At 35.9% G+C, this 16,843-nt stretch overlaps 1 protein-coding gene across 1 annotated transcript in view; it reads left to right on the forward strand.

The window, feature by feature from the left end:
- ABCA13 (ATP binding cassette subfamily A member 13) overlaps nucleotides 1–16,843 on the forward strand; it is a 168,221-nt gene that overhangs the window by 111,435 nt on the left and 39,943 nt on the right. Inside the window, exons 42-47 of the mRNA XM_059852346.1 lie at nucleotides 6,955–7,009; nucleotides 7,635–7,812; nucleotides 10,395–10,510; nucleotides 14,753–14,909; nucleotides 15,832–16,085; nucleotides 16,372–16,564. Of these exons, the coding sequence (XP_059708329.1) occupies nucleotides 6,955–7,009; nucleotides 7,635–7,812; nucleotides 10,395–10,510; nucleotides 14,753–14,909; nucleotides 15,832–16,085; nucleotides 16,372–16,564 (953 nt within the window). The remainder of the gene's footprint in view (nucleotides 1–6,954; nucleotides 7,010–7,634; nucleotides 7,813–10,394; nucleotides 10,511–14,752; nucleotides 14,910–15,831; nucleotides 16,086–16,371; nucleotides 16,565–16,843) is intronic.

Below are 16,843 nucleotides of genomic sequence, written 5' to 3' on the forward strand. Positions count from 1 at the left end.
TTTGTTCTGTCAGTCCATGTTACTGACTCTTCTGCATGTAGCAGCAGGAAATTATATTTATTTAGTCATGAAAAAATCTGTCCTATTTGCTATTGTGTAATACGATCTTCAAATACTTTCTCTGCAAGTAGAGAGATTTCTCCTCACCCATGTCTCTTAACAATTTGGGATTATTGGTAAATTTCTCTGTGAGGATGCTTGGAAAGTTACAATGTTTGTTTCTTGTAATTTTCATGTAAAGATGATGTGTCTGTTAAAGAAAATATGTGTGCCCAGTGGAGGTGCACGCAACTAGATGGAGCAACAGAAATTGGCCCATTATTTTATGTCAGTTTAGTGTAGTAAATGGATCAGATGTCTCTTTTGGAACTTCAGTTGAGTAATACTTCTTGTATCAAAATATGTCACTTTCTCTATCATGTGGATATTCACCCCTACCTTCATCATCATGTAAGTCTGTGATCCCAATGTGGGAAAAAGTCATCTGTCTCAACCTTGGAAGAAATCAAATGCATACTGTTTTCTAGAGGGTTACAAACTCAGGGGCAGATGATGAAAATGAACATGTTAATAAACGAATTTTAAAAAAGTTAGTAAGACACTTTAACAACAAAAGTAACATATGCTGGATTTTTGTCCAAACCCTTCACCTCTGACTGTTTTCAAGCTTATATGAATGATGTTTTCTAATCTTTTTCTGAAAAGCTGCATTCTTGCAAATAAGTAATGTAATTGGGAGCAAAAAATAATGCAATAATGAAGTAAGAAGAATAAAAAACTAAAAGGCAAAATTTTTTGCTTAAGCTTAAGATAGAAATTTTGATCAAGTAAAAATGTTATAATGCTATTTTTCACACCTAATTGTATAATATTGAGTCAGAATGTGGCTATTATGCTGGAGTATAGGAGGAGGACTATAATCTCACTCTTAGGGTAAGGCTATATAAAGAAAAAAGGAGTGGTTGTCGTCTATAATTTTGCCTGTAAAGTAGAACGGTCAAAAAAAATTCTTACATCATTGTTCAAAGAACAAAAATGTCTCAGTATAGAAGGGCGTTTTGCAATGCAGCTGCCCCATCTTAGGATTCATATTGAAGTCACTGATTTTTTATAAAACCTTTCATTCTAGGATTCATTGTAGCTTTCATGTAGCATCCTCATTTATTTCAGATTCAGTTCTTCAAAAGAGCAGAAGGGATCAGGGGAGTCATTTTCAGCTGAATTTTGGTAGAAAGTGGCTGTATAGTTTCCTGAATGCATTGCAAATTATAACTTTAAACTTTATTACAAAGGAAACTGTGAAATGGCCTTTGGATGGAACCTTCTTCACCATGTCTAGTTAGTGGGGGAAACTAAAATAGAAGCCAATAATGATCGTGCTGCCTGTGAAATTCTCCATGTAAATTGTAATTTTCAGATATATATTTATATATATATATATATATATAGATATATATATATATATATACACACATATATATATATATATATACACTACCTCAATTTTTCTAATACATAATATTTTATTTAATCTGAAATAAAATGTCTTGAGTAAAGAAAGCTAGATTGGTCTTCTATTCAAGTCTGCCTCAGTCATGGTATTTAGAATCAGTGGCACAGATCTAAGCTGATCTATGTACGCAAGATTTAGGGTGGCACAACAGACAGTTTTGAAAGGAGTGCCAAGAGACACACTCAAAATACAGCTCAGAACCAAAAATATACCTAAGGACAGCTCTGACTAATCTACAGTGATGGCATACAAGATTGAAGACCTTTTTTAATTTGGATTTCTTCAACTGATAATGAAAAAGTATTGCTGTGTTCCTATCACTTTCCTCATTTTTACTGAAAAAACAGAGATTTTGAAGTGTATTTATGTGGAAAGTTGCACCCAAGTGGGATGGACTGGACTACCGATGTCTTCTGTTCATTATCATGTACAGGATGGAAACATCCAACTCTAAAGTTATGCCAAACTGTGCATGCCTTTGCTTTCTGACTGAGGGTCAACAGGTGTAAATGTGAGGTAAAAGATCTGGAGCACTTTCTCTTGAAGGCTGTTAGTAAAATGTTGGTATAGCGGAAGGTGTCCTGAGTTGTGCATCTCCTGAATGGCAACAGGGCAGGTTGCAGAATGTTCACAGCAAGCTTGCCTAATATGAATTAATTTTCCTTCTTTCCTGTGAGCTTTCTTATCCAGAATGAAGAAGTATAGTATTTTATTGTACAAACTGTTACAAGCCTTATAATATTTTATGAAGAATTTATTTCAATAGGTCAGGAATGTCTTTTTAACAAATTAGAATCTAAAATTTGTTTAATCAAGAGCAATGTAAGGAAAGGAGTAGCATTGTTCCACCTGGAAGGGAGAATACAGAAGGGAAATCACAGAGAAGCTGAAGGGGGTAAAATGAATGGTTTACTGCTTCTTCTACCATTAAGCATGTAGCATGGGGCTCCTAGAGTCATTTTCAGAGTAAATACACTCTCCTGCCTAGGTCCCAGTTGTGCTACTCCTGAAATTTATAGTTAAACTGTAAAACTCTGACTACTTGCTATCTTTTTTTTTCCATAGTAATGTGACTTGCAGGACTGATAAAAATATAAAAAATGCCCTTGTTCTCAGTTGCATAAAAAAACAAAGTCTTTCATCTAACAATACAAGAGATGACCGCTGGGCCCTTTAAATTAATGAATGACAAAAATGACGGTGAAAAAAAAAGACACACCAAAAATGTAGTTAACTATAGGCAAAACAAAAGAGAAAAGAAAGAAAGAAAGAGAAGCTTCATAGCTGAAAAAAAGCTGAGAAAATATATTTGCATTCCCAAATTGCTTTTGCTTGGTTTCAGAAAGGTTCGAATGCTTGTCTGTTACAATTTTTCACCTCTGCCCATAAAAAAGCCTAAGTGATCACTATAAAAACAATGTGACCCACTGCATGCTGAGGACATAGATGAAGGATGTTTTAGGATGATAAAGAAAGGTTTTGTTATGATTAAGTCAGGAGACTATAACAGCAATCTGCAGATGTGGAAGTAATAATTTTTATGCTGAGAAATTTATGAAAATGAGCAGACAGAGTTAGTGCTGAATCATATAATATTTGGTGTTATTGCCTGGCTTGCTTTTCCCTTGTGAATACTGATATGGTAAAATTTGCCCTGAGGGCTGTTCACATAAGGCTTATAAGTACAGTTCTTAAAAAAATCCTTCCATAAACACCAGAAGCATCTGTTTAATAGAAGCTTTATAATTTAGAACTTCTTAGTTTATCTGTCATTTATAGTTTTTAAGTCCTCAAACATGGCAGATAGTTTTCAACTTAATGAGCCTCATTATAGCAGCTTTGCATAGTAAGAAGGCATATAAAGGCAAGAAAGTATCAATAAGTACATTTTCATCATTTTAACGGCTGTATTGGGACAGAGATATGTGTAAAAAAAGATGGTCTAGGTGGTTAGAAGAAATGTAGGAAGGGATAGGTTATAGAAGTACATGGAAGAGCTTTTTTAAATAAAAAAATATATATACTAGCAAATACCATATATGAATTCTGTTGGTTTGTTCTGGTATTTGAAGATAATCTATAACTTATTTATTGAGTTTGAGGGAACTTTTTTCCTCTGTGAATTACAGGCCAGTTTGTTGGCTCCATCCAAAAATCATCTATTTTTTGACAATGGGTTGAAGAAATCATTATACTAAAAAGGTAGCAAATTCAGAGATTGTCATGCCCCAGACTAATTGAAGCAACTTAAAATACTGAATGAAAGCAAGTATTACATTTAATGCAGTGATATAATTTTGAATTCTAAACACAACTGAACTTAGTTTAGCACAGTCATACTTATAATCCACAACCTTGTGAAATTTAATTTAATTTATGAGTGCAAATTAAAAGAAAATGCAATCCTTTGTTTCATCTACATGATTTGAATGGAAATTGACTGTCAAAAATGTTTGCTGCTCTTAAACGTGTGATTAGTTTTTGTGACTATTCCGTAGAAGGAAGTTAATTCAGTGTAACTGACTTTTGATTGGTATTGTATGATATGATACTGCAAGGAGCGTTACACTATTTAATGTCATGGGTTTTTATTTTCCCCTGCAATCACCTCTTCTTCACAGTTTCCCTTTATTCTGTATGTAAATAGAAAAGGAAGTTAAAGCAGTGCAGTTCTGTGTATGGAACCAAGTCAACTGCTGTAGACTTTTGTTTAATACCAATGCAGTAATCTGTTTGTTAGATCTCCCCTAAGATCTTGGTGCCAGAAAAGGAAGGGAATTGTCCTGCTCTGCTCTGCACTGGACTGGCCTCACCTTAAATGCTGTATACAGTTTTGGGTGCCACAACAAAAAAAAAGACATTAAGCTATTGGAGGGCACCCAAAGAACGGCCACAGGGATAGTGAAGGGCTTGGATGGGAAGTGTTATGAGAACCAGATGAGGTCACTTGGTTTGTTCAGCCTGGGGAAGAGGAAATTAAAGGGAGACCATTTCAGTCTTCAGCATACTCACAAGGGGAAGGGGAGAGGCAGATACTGATCCCCTCACTCTTGTGAGCAGTGACAGGACTTGAGGAATTGCCTGAAGTTAACCCAGGAAGGTTTAGGTTGGATATCCTGAAGGAAAAGAGGGTGGGTAGGCACTGTACAGGCTCCCCAGGGAAGTGGTTCATAGCACCAGCCTGAGAGAGTTCAAGAAGTGTTTGGACAATGCTCTCAGGCACATGGTGTGACTCTCGGGGTGTCCTGTGTAGGGTCGGGTGTTGGATCTGATGATCCTGGTGGTGGATCCTGTCCAATTCTGCATATTTTATGATTATTTCTTCTAATATGCCCACTTTTATTCAAGCATTAGAAAAACCTAGAAAAAACTTTCTGGGAACTAAAAAAGTTTTTTTCTGTCATGCTACTTCTCCTTTACATAAATGGAAATTCCATGGTTCCAGTGGGAAAAAAGTTTTTCTTTGATATGCCTGTTTTGCTTCAGAACAAATAGCAGCAATTGTCTAAAAAATTAATGCTTTAAAAGCAAAACAAAGGAAAATTTTGAACAGTCCCTGGAGGTACATGACATGAAAGACTTCTACAAATAGCAAGGTATCTACTAGTAATACATCAAAATGTTATTGGCTTGAATCTTCTTCTGTTTTTCTAACTACCATTGGGCTTCAGTGTACTGCATTTAGTAGTTATTTGAAAAATCTTTACCTTGTACAAATTTTGTGTGTGAGTTAATCATCATCCTGTTTTTCAGCTTTTTACCATGCAGTGACTTAGTGATGTTTAGATTACTTCGGCTTGAAGATGAAAAATGAAAAATTAAAGGGCCAAAGTAAAAGCGTGCTTAGTCAAATTTCATCTTTTACTAGAATTAAGACTGTTTTTTGTCTTTATACAGCTGGACTTTAACAAATTAAAATAAGTGGTGCCCCAAAGAGTCAATGTAAGGCTACTAATAATTTATATCTTTACCAAAGATACTGGAAAAATTATAATTGCTGTTAGGATTAAGTTTGTTTCTTTGTTTTAATTTGGAACAGCATAGATTTATTTAGACACTAATTAAATAATGCTGATGTCATGGTTTGAATTAAGGACCTCTCACACAACCACTTCCTCATTCTCCCCCAGTGGCATATAAGAGAGAATATTAGAAGTTATAAAACTCATGGGTTGAGATAAAGGCAGTTTAGTACATAGAAAAAAGCCACACTCACAAGCAAAGCAAAGCAAGGAATTCATTGACCATTTCCTGTGGGCAGGAAGGTGTTCAGCCCTTCCCAGGAGAGCAGGGCCCCATCAAGATTCAGGAAGGCAAATCCCATCACTCCAAAAATCCCTCCCATTCCTCATTCTTCCCCCATGTTGCCGTTTGAGCATGATGCCATATAGTATGGAATGTCCCTTTGGTCAGTCAGGGTCAGCTGTCCCACTGTGACCCCTCCCAACTCCCTGTCCACCCCCATTCTCCTCACTGGTGGAATGGGGGAGGAGCAGAGAATATCTCAGCTCCAAGTGCTGCTCAGCAATGGCAGCACAAACATCTTTGTGTTATCTACATTTTTTTCCAGCACAAATCTAAAATGTACCCCCATGCCAGCTACTGTGAAGAAAATTAATTCCATTCAGCACAAAGCCAGCACAGCTGGCACATCTGTCAGGCACACCTGCAGAGATAAGTCACAAACAGCATCAAGTCCAGTGGAACAGCAACTTTTGCAGCAACAATATTTTGCACCTTCACCCCCCACAATTTTTCTTCTTTGCTTGAAAAGAAAAGAAGCAAAAAGACTGTGTTCATAAACTACCTTCCAATTCCAAAGCTGATATTTCTAGCTTGCTACAGGTTCTTGCACCAAGAACCAAAATAGCCTAAGAATTCATTGCCTGCTCAGGACTTTTCTACATCTCCAAAACAAGGCACATTTTTAACGTAGAGCTCTACAGTTTCAATCAAAGGCGTGACTTTTTTTTCTTTTGTGAATTCAGCTAAACAGCTGAATTTTTCTCAGCAAAAGATCAGTAATCTAAAAATTGTGGAAAGATCTGATCTAAAATCTAAACCAAGTGTATAAATTGCAGTAGCCATCTACCTTACCCCAGAAGATTAGGTATATGAACAAATTCTACTTTAGGTTTTGTATTTGGTCTCTTCTGTGATGAGAATTCTGTAGCAATATACAGCAATGTTGAACCAATTTCCCAACTTCAGAACACAGAAAAGCACTACTACTTATGTTTATTCATTAGTTTTTAGTGGCTTCAAACTCTGGAAATCACTCAATGGGTTTGGTTTTGCACACTGGTATTTGTCCTCTTTCTGTTAATTACGAAGTATTTAGCCTTTTTTATTAATTCATGTTGCAAGTGTTAACAGTGTACTCCAGAACTTGAAGTCCTTAATAAAATTTAATATTTCATGATTTATTTTTCTTTTCACAGGGATAACACTCTACAGCCAACCATATGGAGGAGCCTTGTTGGACGAGGACAAAATGTGAGCAAACTCTTAAAATGTTTCACAGCAGCAATCAGCAGACTATTGAAACTCTCAATTAAATAAAAATGTATGTTTCCTGGTATAGATGTGGTGAATTGAAAGACACAATTCAGTTCTACTGAGTGAAGCATATTTTAGTGTGGTCTGTCTGCAAAGTCCACTGTTTATACCAAAAATAATTGCAGTATTTTGTAAAGAAAAATACTGAATTTATGCTGATTGTGTCATAAGTTTTAAACAGGGTAACTGTTTCAAATGATTTCAAGGGTTTAAATTTTAGTTTTCTGTAAAGGGGAAATATTTGCTTCACTTTACTACTCAAACACACACTGTGCTTTGTAACTCACCTGCAGTTTTGTAACTTAACACATATTATTCCTGTTCTTTAATTACAGTGAAGAGGCATTGTGTCCCTGCTCATTGCAGGGTGCTGGAACTAGATGATCTTTAAGGTTCCTTCCAACCCAAACCATTCTGTGATTCTATCAGGTCCTGGTGCTTGCAATCAGGATTAAGGTCCTAATGTCTAGTGTTTTGGTGAGAGGTTAGCCTGAAAAATGCTAGCATTTGAGGGGTTTTTCCCCATTGTTTTTTTATTGCACTATTTTGCTTTTTACCCTAGAATGGAGAATGTCCGTCAGTGTGGGGTAGCACTGTGTATCATGCTGGGTTTCTCCATCCTTACTGGATCCATTGGAACTGCCATAGTGAAGGACAGAGTATCTGGGACAAAACGCTTGCAACACATCACAGGCCTGGGTTACAAAACTTACTGGCTTGCTAACTTCTGCTATGATATGGTATGTATCATGTGCTCAGGTGTACATGTTAGGCTAGTTTCTTATAAATGAGCAAAAGGAGTTATGGTCACAAGATAATGAATAAGATTTGAATTGTGCAGTGACAGCTCTTGGCTGACATGCTAACAAACATTAAGTCACCATTTCTACTTTAATGTGGGGCAGGGATTGTGTTCCTTGCTTCCCAAAGTTGAATTGTAAATTATTTGCTAGCTTTAGCTATGTGCACTATTTTACAAATAAAAGAAAATTGGCTAATCAGCCTAGATAGAAAGAATCTTCCACATAGCAGCTCAAAGCAGGAGTTTCCATGCTTTGAATTTTTCCTTGCACTGGCAAAACCTTACAAATTAGTGGAGAAAACTGAAAATACTACTCAGCTACTTTACAGGATAATTACATTATATGTTGTTGTGAATAATATGAAAGATACTTATGATTGGTACCTTTTATTAGTGTCAAACACTGGAAGAGGCAGCTCAAGGAAGTAGTGGACTCATCATCCCTGGAGGTATTTAAAAGCCTTGTAGATATGGCACTGAGGGACATGGTTTAGTGGTGGACTTGGCAGTGCCCGATTAATGGTTGGACCTGATGTTCTTAAGGTCCTTACCAACATTTAGGTTGGATTCTATGACACTCTGGTCAGGAACAGAAATTTTTGGAACACTGTTTTCATTTAGACTGTTCTAATTCTGAAACTTTAGATCTTCACCCATCCATGCTTGAAATCAGAATTTTCACACTTGAGAAATCTTGAGGTAAGAGAGCATTTTTCCAAATGTCATTTACTTGGCCAGTCAATCTTGGCGTTTCTTTTTGCTGCTGCTTCAGATAAGAAGGCTTGGTTAAAAACAGTCCTTCATCATTCGGTTTCTCCTTGTGAGCAAAGTCAACTCCTCATTATTTTCTGCCAATCTCTCAAAATGTTCTCACAATTTCAACACAGTACTGCATGATCAATCATGATGTGGGAAAGAATAGACACTGCTTTAAATGCTAATTGTGCTACAGATCATTTAGGGACATTGAACACATGAATATATGAACTGTCAAATTTTAAATCCCTCTCTGTATTTTAAATATTGCAGGCTGTGTCCTGTATTACTGGTAGCAGAATCTTTACTAGGCCCATAGAAGTATTTGATTTATGAAATTGCTCTCATGGGAATCAGGCTGTTCTTACGGTATTTATAGGCATGAATGATATTCATTACTATGTTCAACAAATGGAAAAAGTGTAAGTGCTAGGAAAATTTAAAGACAAATAAAGATATTTTGTTCAGATTAAGCTTATGTCACTAGAGGGGCAAAATTAAATCTGTTTTGTTGTACATGCACAACTTTTGTAATATATCATGATTTCAGGATAAGATTTCCAAGAGAATTTGATTTTAAAATTATTGATTTTTTTTCTAGACAGAAGCCCCAGGTCTATTGAAAAATACTGGGACTCAAATGCATTGTGACTTCTCTAAAATGTTTTTAAACAACTTCAGGATAACTGAAACATATATCTATGGGTGGTATGTTATGATACTTGTATATGGCAAAGAAAAGGTACACTGTGAATATGAACATTGCATCCATCTACATTTTACTCCATTGCCCTTCTCTTAAAAAAAGTATGCTTTCCCAGAAGCAAAGACGTGATGGCCTCTGGTTTAATTTGGAACAGGTTTTCCCTGTACTTCAGTATGAAAGTCTAAATTTATGTGTCTTGTTCTTCTACACTGAATATTTAGCTAGACCTTGATTTGTTGCCTCTATTGCAGTTGTATCTCAGAATCTCAGTTCTATTAGGTTTAAGCTATAAAGCTAAATATCACTTAAGCAGAAATGGAGGCAGTCAGCACCTAGTGAGCTCAGGTTCAGTGCACAGAGCAGGCAGACATCAACAATGGAGCTGAGCACAGGTCTTCATACCCTGACATTGTTATTTGCAAGAAGAACCCCTCTTTCTTAAATACTGGGATAGGAATCTCCTGTACAAACCCACCCTGCCACCCTTAAGTATTGGTTGCCATCATGTCAAGAGACTAAAGAGAGAAACTGCTTTCCCTGTTGTCTAATGGCTGTAATGCTTTTACATATTTTTAATGTTCCCAATAAAAGATTTCATTTGCTTCATCAGCACACAAGGTCCTTCATTAAAATCTCTTTTAAAATTGCATCATTATTATTCTCCTACATGAAAGCAGCACCAATCAGTGAAACTGCTGTTTCTGAAACCAAGCCTCTGTATTCACAGTGTAATTTGATGTTTTGCAGCAATGGCCCCACACGGACTCATTATCTGGAAGAGTTGGCTTGTTAAATGGATGTATTGGAAAGGTCAATAAAAATAGGATTAAGGGGGATATTCTGTAGTCAGATTTTATCTTGTCTGGCTGTTTCATGTGTAGGGGGTAGTTTCACAGCAAGTGCAGACTATCAAATCTCCAAGCTCTTCTGCCTATTTCCTCCTAACTTATAGTATAATTGCATTGGAAGCATGGAGAAGTTAATTTGTAAAACCCTCCTATGTAATTTAGGTAAGACCAGTAAGAGATGCTCAATGTTTTATTTTCTTCTGTTTCTAGCTGTTTTACATGATTCCAGTCACCCTGTGTGTTGGTGTTATTAGTGCCTTCCAGCTATCAGCCTTCACTTTCCGAAAGAACTTGGCAGCCACTGTTCTCCTGCTGATACTCTTTGGGTATGTGATTGGAAATGCTACTATGGAATTACAGGTTACAAGAAACAAACATAAATCTTTAGATGTAGCTTGCACCTGCTGCTGGATGCATGGTTTTCTGTCTTTGTAACTGATTATGATTCAGCAAAGCAGAGTGAGAAAACAGGCTGAAAACTAAATACAAAACTTGGGGGGAGATTTCCTCACACGTTTGAAAAAAAAAAGGAGTGCAAACATCTCAGAAGATACTAAGCCTGTATAACAGTAGTTTACTTTTAGAAATTGATCATACATTATCTTCCAGCAAATGAGGGAATATTAACATAGGTCAGAATTTCAGCGCTTAGCTGTGCAGAATATCATCAAGAAGGTAAGAAACAGCTTTTATTGCAGCTCCAACCATTTTCTGTAATTCAGTATAGCTCCAGGAGTTTATATTTCCAATGAGAAGTCTGTCCAATGTGAAGTATTGAAGTGCATGGAGATTTGTCTCCCAGTAGTACTGTGAGAGAGGAAAGGTCTACCATGCTACTGTCTTGCTTAGTTTCACATGAAAAACAGAAGGGAAAAAAAAACCCCACCAGAAAACCAAAACCATAAAAAACCCCAAAACTCCCCCCGAGCAACAAATGGGAAAAAAAACCAAAAAAAAACCCCAAAAGCAATTCTGTAACAGAAGGTTAAAGTAACTGGTTCAATAAAGAATTGATATCTCTATAAAAGTAAATCTATTCAGCCCTGGGATCAATTATATTAATAGTGTGTTCTGTTGTGTCACTTGAGGGGCAGAATTGAAGTTTGTTTATTTTACTGTACATGTACAGCTTCTGCAATACACCATGATTTCCGGGTAAGATTTCTGACAGTTTGATTTTGAAGTTATTTATTTATATAAAAACAGAAGGCCCAGGTCTGTTGAAACATCCTGGGACTCAACTCGTAGTGGGACTCATAACTCTTCCCATGTGCTGACTAAGGTGATGGTAGAAATGCTGAAGATTAATTGTTAAAGGAAAAGGCCTCTGAGCATTTCATTATTTATTTCAAGCAACTAATTGTTGCTACCCTTATAGGGGAGAGTGCATATCTTACAGGACAGATGTTTAGATAATTAAATATAGATACAAGAATGGTAGGCAAGGAAAAAAGAAAGGACGTTCTACAAGATCAGGACATGTTCTATTCCAGGAAGAGTCTCAGATAAACCCTTCAAAAAAATCCCCAATTTACTATATTGTTACTTGAAAGCTGTTTTCAAGGTTTTGTGCCTCCAGCAAATCCTTACTTAGTAACTGTTTTGGTATCCTCAAATCTGGATCTTTTCGTGGAAATTCTAGCCTGTTTATTCAGAACCATACTTCATAATTGTTCTTCGTCAAACATCTTTTACAAGCCAAAACAAGCCAAGTCCTCTCTTGTAAAACCTTCCAAATTCCTTGCATAATTCTATTTATAATTTTTCCTTATAATTCCAGTTTGAACTCCTATTTCCTAGATGTGAATAGCCAAACTAGCATGAAATATTCTAGAGGTCATGATGCTAGGATTCTGTAAATAACCTGTATGAAACATCCAAAATTCATAATTTCCTCCTCTCTGTATCTTTCTTGTGTACCACCCTCACTTTCTTCTGCACTTCCATCAAGTGATTCCTTCAAATTAAGGGCACAAATTCTAACCAGTCTTAGTGCAAAGATTTCACACTATGAAATCTCACACCTTTTTTAATCAGCTTTACAACCACTGAATCCTTCTTGTGATCCACTTGCTGTCATATTAGCGAGGCATAGGCTTCTGTAGAAACCCTAGCCAAGTAGCAATTGAAGCACACAGTACAGACCTGTATGTCTATTGAAGTCATGACAGGGTTTTTTCTGGTGCGCTATGGGCTTTGGCCCTTACCACAGTGTACTATCAAGTGCCAGTTATATTGGCATTGTTTTTACCAAAGCGTTGAGTAAAACTTGGAATATTTCAGAGAAAAAAGTCATCGAATGAAAATGGCTCTTATTTTGTTGACTGCAGATGCAGCTTAATCAGCTCAGTATAATCCCTCCTGTACTGTTCAGCTTTGGCTGACATAACAGATGTTGCAGCGATTTTTAACAAGAAAATCTGTGTATTCAATGTGTATTAACATATATTAAAGATCCAATAGCTGTCTGTAAGTTTAACAAGTCTCAAGGACATTGATAAACTTCACAGTTTCCACTCTTCCTAATATACCCTTTATTCAGTCTAACTGCACCATAAATGTGATGAAGCCTCATGTGGCCATTTAATTCTTCCCCAACACTGTGCACATAATCCTCATTCATCTGCATGCCATCATCATCTGCATTTTTTTCCTTTAAAATTTTCTTTTTCTCTTCAGGATACACTTGTGTGGATTTTCTGATCTAGAACAAAGACAAAAAAAAACCCCAGTTATACAAAAAAGTTAAAGAGAAGAGGGTGTGTTCAAAAGAATAATCAAGTTTATTAGTGTGCTACTTTAAAAGGGGTTTCCTTTAAAAATAAAACTGAACTACATCTTTTTCTCTTTTAGGTGATTGCAGAGGTCTTTTCTGCAAGTCCAAATGCCTAGGCAGTCCAATATGTTCTGTCTTTTATACTTAGAAAATACTAAATTGCAACTGCTGCTGAGGGAAGAGACAGGATAGAAATGTAGGTGTAACTGGCCCCAGCTTTAAAGACTGCAATTGGACATCAAATATCTTTATGAGTCTGAAAGTCTTACTCATTTCTTAGCAGGTATAAGCAAAAAAAACCAAATTTTGCTTTCATTTACAGCAGAGCAATAGCACTGTAAATCATGTCTTTCCTGAGCTGTTTCCAAGGATGGACCTGTATTTATGATATTGTTATTCTGAGAATAGTGATTTTGGTATGTGCATCAAGGAAAGGAAAGATTGTGTGGATAAGACTGGCAAAAGGATGCTGAAAAGTATAGTGGGATCTTGAATACTTACAATTTCATTTGACTCCCAAACATTGAGTTATTTAACCTTTATCTTCCTGTAAACTGAAGATAACATTATTATTACTTCCCAGCAGAGTTTGCAAGTTTTAAGGTAAAGGATTTTGTCATTCTTCAATGCAAAAGATTCATCTATAAAGTACAGAATATTGAATTCAAAAGGGAATGACTTAGTTTAGTATTCTAAAGTCATTTGGTAAAATGACTTTTATGACTTAGTTTAGTAATCTAAACTACTCTTTAAGGCAATGAAGAAAAGAATTCACAGACTTTTGCCTAGTTGCTCTTGCATTGAGCTCACTATTAAACCAGTTACATATTAATATTATACAGGAAGTGTTTATAGATACACTGCATATATACTTATTGTTGTGCAATAGTGTCTGCTGATACATATGCTCCCGCAGTCTATATGCTGCTTGCTTGACTGATATATCTTGCACTATGTTGAATGGAAAATAAATTTTCTCTACATGGCATGCATGCACTGATTGCCTGGGCCTTGTTTTAATCTTTAAAACCAGCTTTTTATAAATAAAAAAACATATGTGTGCTCCATTCTGGATAGGCATAGCTTGATTTGTCATGGTGGAGGTGCCTTCCTCCTTCCTTTAAACATTTTAATTGAAGATGATAAAACCATGGACATGCTGTCTTATCCTCATAGTGTTATGCACTCATTTTTGACAGCTATTACTCTACTGACAACCTGTTTAAAGTAATAACATGGTCTGTAGAATTTTTCAATTCTCACATATAACCAGCACAAATACTAGTTCCACTTCGAAAATTATTGGGTTTTTACTGATTTTTCTTCTCTTTCTCTGCTCACTACCTCCTTCCTGGTTTTTTTTTTTTTCTTTCTATGAAAGCTTCTCATAAAAGAAAAGTGCTCAGCACCCATAATTTAAATATTTGGTTTTAATTCTATATCTGTGTAAGAGGCTTGATAAGGTGCATGGATTTGAAATCATCCAGAAATCAGGATTGCAAGCTGTCTGGAACAGCCAAAGTAAATATCTACTGCTGATATATGCACAATGGATCATAGCTGAACATAACATAGCAGTAAATATCTGTACATCTATGGAAGTACAAGCTAATTTTTTAAAGAATATGTAACCCTAATTTGTCCCTTTTTAAAATCTCTTGTTCTGAAGAGTTGTTTGTCTGTCTTAAAAATAAGGAACAGTAATTGTGGGTTTTTTCTAATGTGATAACTGACTTTTTAGGGGTCAAAAGCATAACTTATTTGTGACAGTTTTGTTTCTTTAAACTTTCAGATATGCAACTCTACCTTGGATGTATCTTGCATCCAGATTCTTCTCAAGTTCAGATGTAGCTTTTATTTCCTACATCTCCTTAAATTTTGTGTTTGGCCTGTGTACCATGCTGGTGACTCTCTTACCTCGCTTGTTAGCTATAATTTCCAAAGTGCAGGTCAGTATCAAATCTTTGGCTTTCCTTTTGCATAACTGAGATGTATACACACACATACATGCATGCATATATTTGAGAATGTTCATGTGTGTCTATATATTTTTACAGATAAGATTTCTCCAGAAGAAAAATATATGGTTTTTATGTATTCATGATTTTTCTATATTGGCTGTTACCATCTTGAATTTTAACTTGTCTATAACCCAAAAAAGCATGTTGTAATAATGGAAAAACAGTGTTAATTGAAACTTTGACATTTTCTAGACCATTAAATTGTAATTGGCACATAATGGGAGCTGTTCTGGTCGATTAAATAGATTATATGCATTGTAAAATGTGTTTGAATAATATTGACATAAGATATAAGCTGCATATTCCTAGGATCACTAATGCGCTGTATGAATAGTAATTTATACAGCACATTCTCACCTCGTGTATGTATTTTTAATTAGTCATAACAGTATTTAAACAACTTGATGGAAATGACTTCCAGAATGAGTATGACTCTCTTCATGTGCAGGTCAAAAACTTAATGTTTAAAGTCAAATCTGGATAATCTGTCATGCAAGTGTGTAAGCAAATTCAGTATTTGCTTGGGTTTAAGTCTGTGATTTAAATTTGATATTATTCAAATATTGAAATGTTAAGGAAATAGAAGAATCATGACTACATGTGTTTTGATACTGTTTATGAATTTCAACTAAGATTAGAATGCCATGGCTGTAGAAAGTCTAAAATGCAATATTATATAACCCTGAACCCCAAAATAGTTCACAATATGCACTTTATAATTCAGTTTACCATAAGTGAGATTTGAATACAGTATCCAGTTTTGCTAGTCTGCTCATTAGGCTGTTGGAGGAAACTAATTTTTTTTCCTTTAATCTTTATTCTCCTCCGTCCTTCTCGTGTCTTAATGCAGAGTTTTCAGAACATCTACAATATCCTCAAATGGGCATTCATCATATTCCCACAATTCTGCCTAGGCCAGGGCTTAATAGAGCTTTCATACAATCAGATCAAATTTGACCTGACCAGGAACTTTGGAATAGATTCTTACGTGAGCCCCTTTGAGATGGATTTCCTGGGCTGGATTTTTGTGGCAATGTCCCTCCAGGGAACACTACTACTTCTTTTACGTCTTTTCCTTCATTGGGATCTCCTCTGGAAATCAAGGTTTGTTATCATTTGTATTCTGCCACAGTGGTCACTGTACTAATTTTAAGAGAAAGGAAATGGTGTGTTCCTTTGAACAACTGGAGACAAATACTTCTGATAATGTGGTGTACCTGAACTAATGCAAACTACAGAAAAAATACAAGTATTTGTTTTTCCCTTGAGTTCTGATGAGAATTGATCACCAAGTGCTTAGGGATCACAACCAGGAAAATAAGAGTTATGCAGAGCGCAGCAAATCATGACCAATTTTCGATGAATCACTTCTTATCATCCTCTGTTGTAGGGGTCATTGCTCAGTTAACAGCATGGACAGCCCTTCAGAAGATGTCGATGTAGAAATGGAGCGACAGAGACTCTTTGGTGGAAGGACTGGTAATGATGTCCTACTTCTGTACAACCTCAGGAAATGTTATGGAGGCTTCAGTAAGAAGAACACAGCTGTGGAAAACATAAGCTTGGGCATACCAAGGGGAGAGGTAAAGGAGTCTTTCTTTTTCCCCTTTTATAAAGTAACACTTTATTCTGAGCAATTGTTGAGACATACTCAGTGTGTCTACTGTAGATAGTGGCAGAAAAAATTCAGTAGTAGTAATTTCTGAAAATCAATAACTGGATAAAAGCAGAAACTCTAGTGATGCTGAAGAAGCAATGATTTATTTGTTTTTTGGTTAAACATTCATCAGAGTCTTTTTTTTTTTACTTCTTACTAATCTTTACCAAATTAGTGTACTTTAGGCTAACATAAAAAGCAAGTG

This window comes from Haemorhous mexicanus, chromosome 1 (assembly GCF_027477595.1).
Source record: "Haemorhous mexicanus isolate bHaeMex1 chromosome 1, bHaeMex1.pri, whole genome shotgun sequence".
NCBI classification, from domain to species: domain Eukaryota; kingdom Metazoa; phylum Chordata; class Aves; order Passeriformes; family Fringillidae; genus Haemorhous; species Haemorhous mexicanus.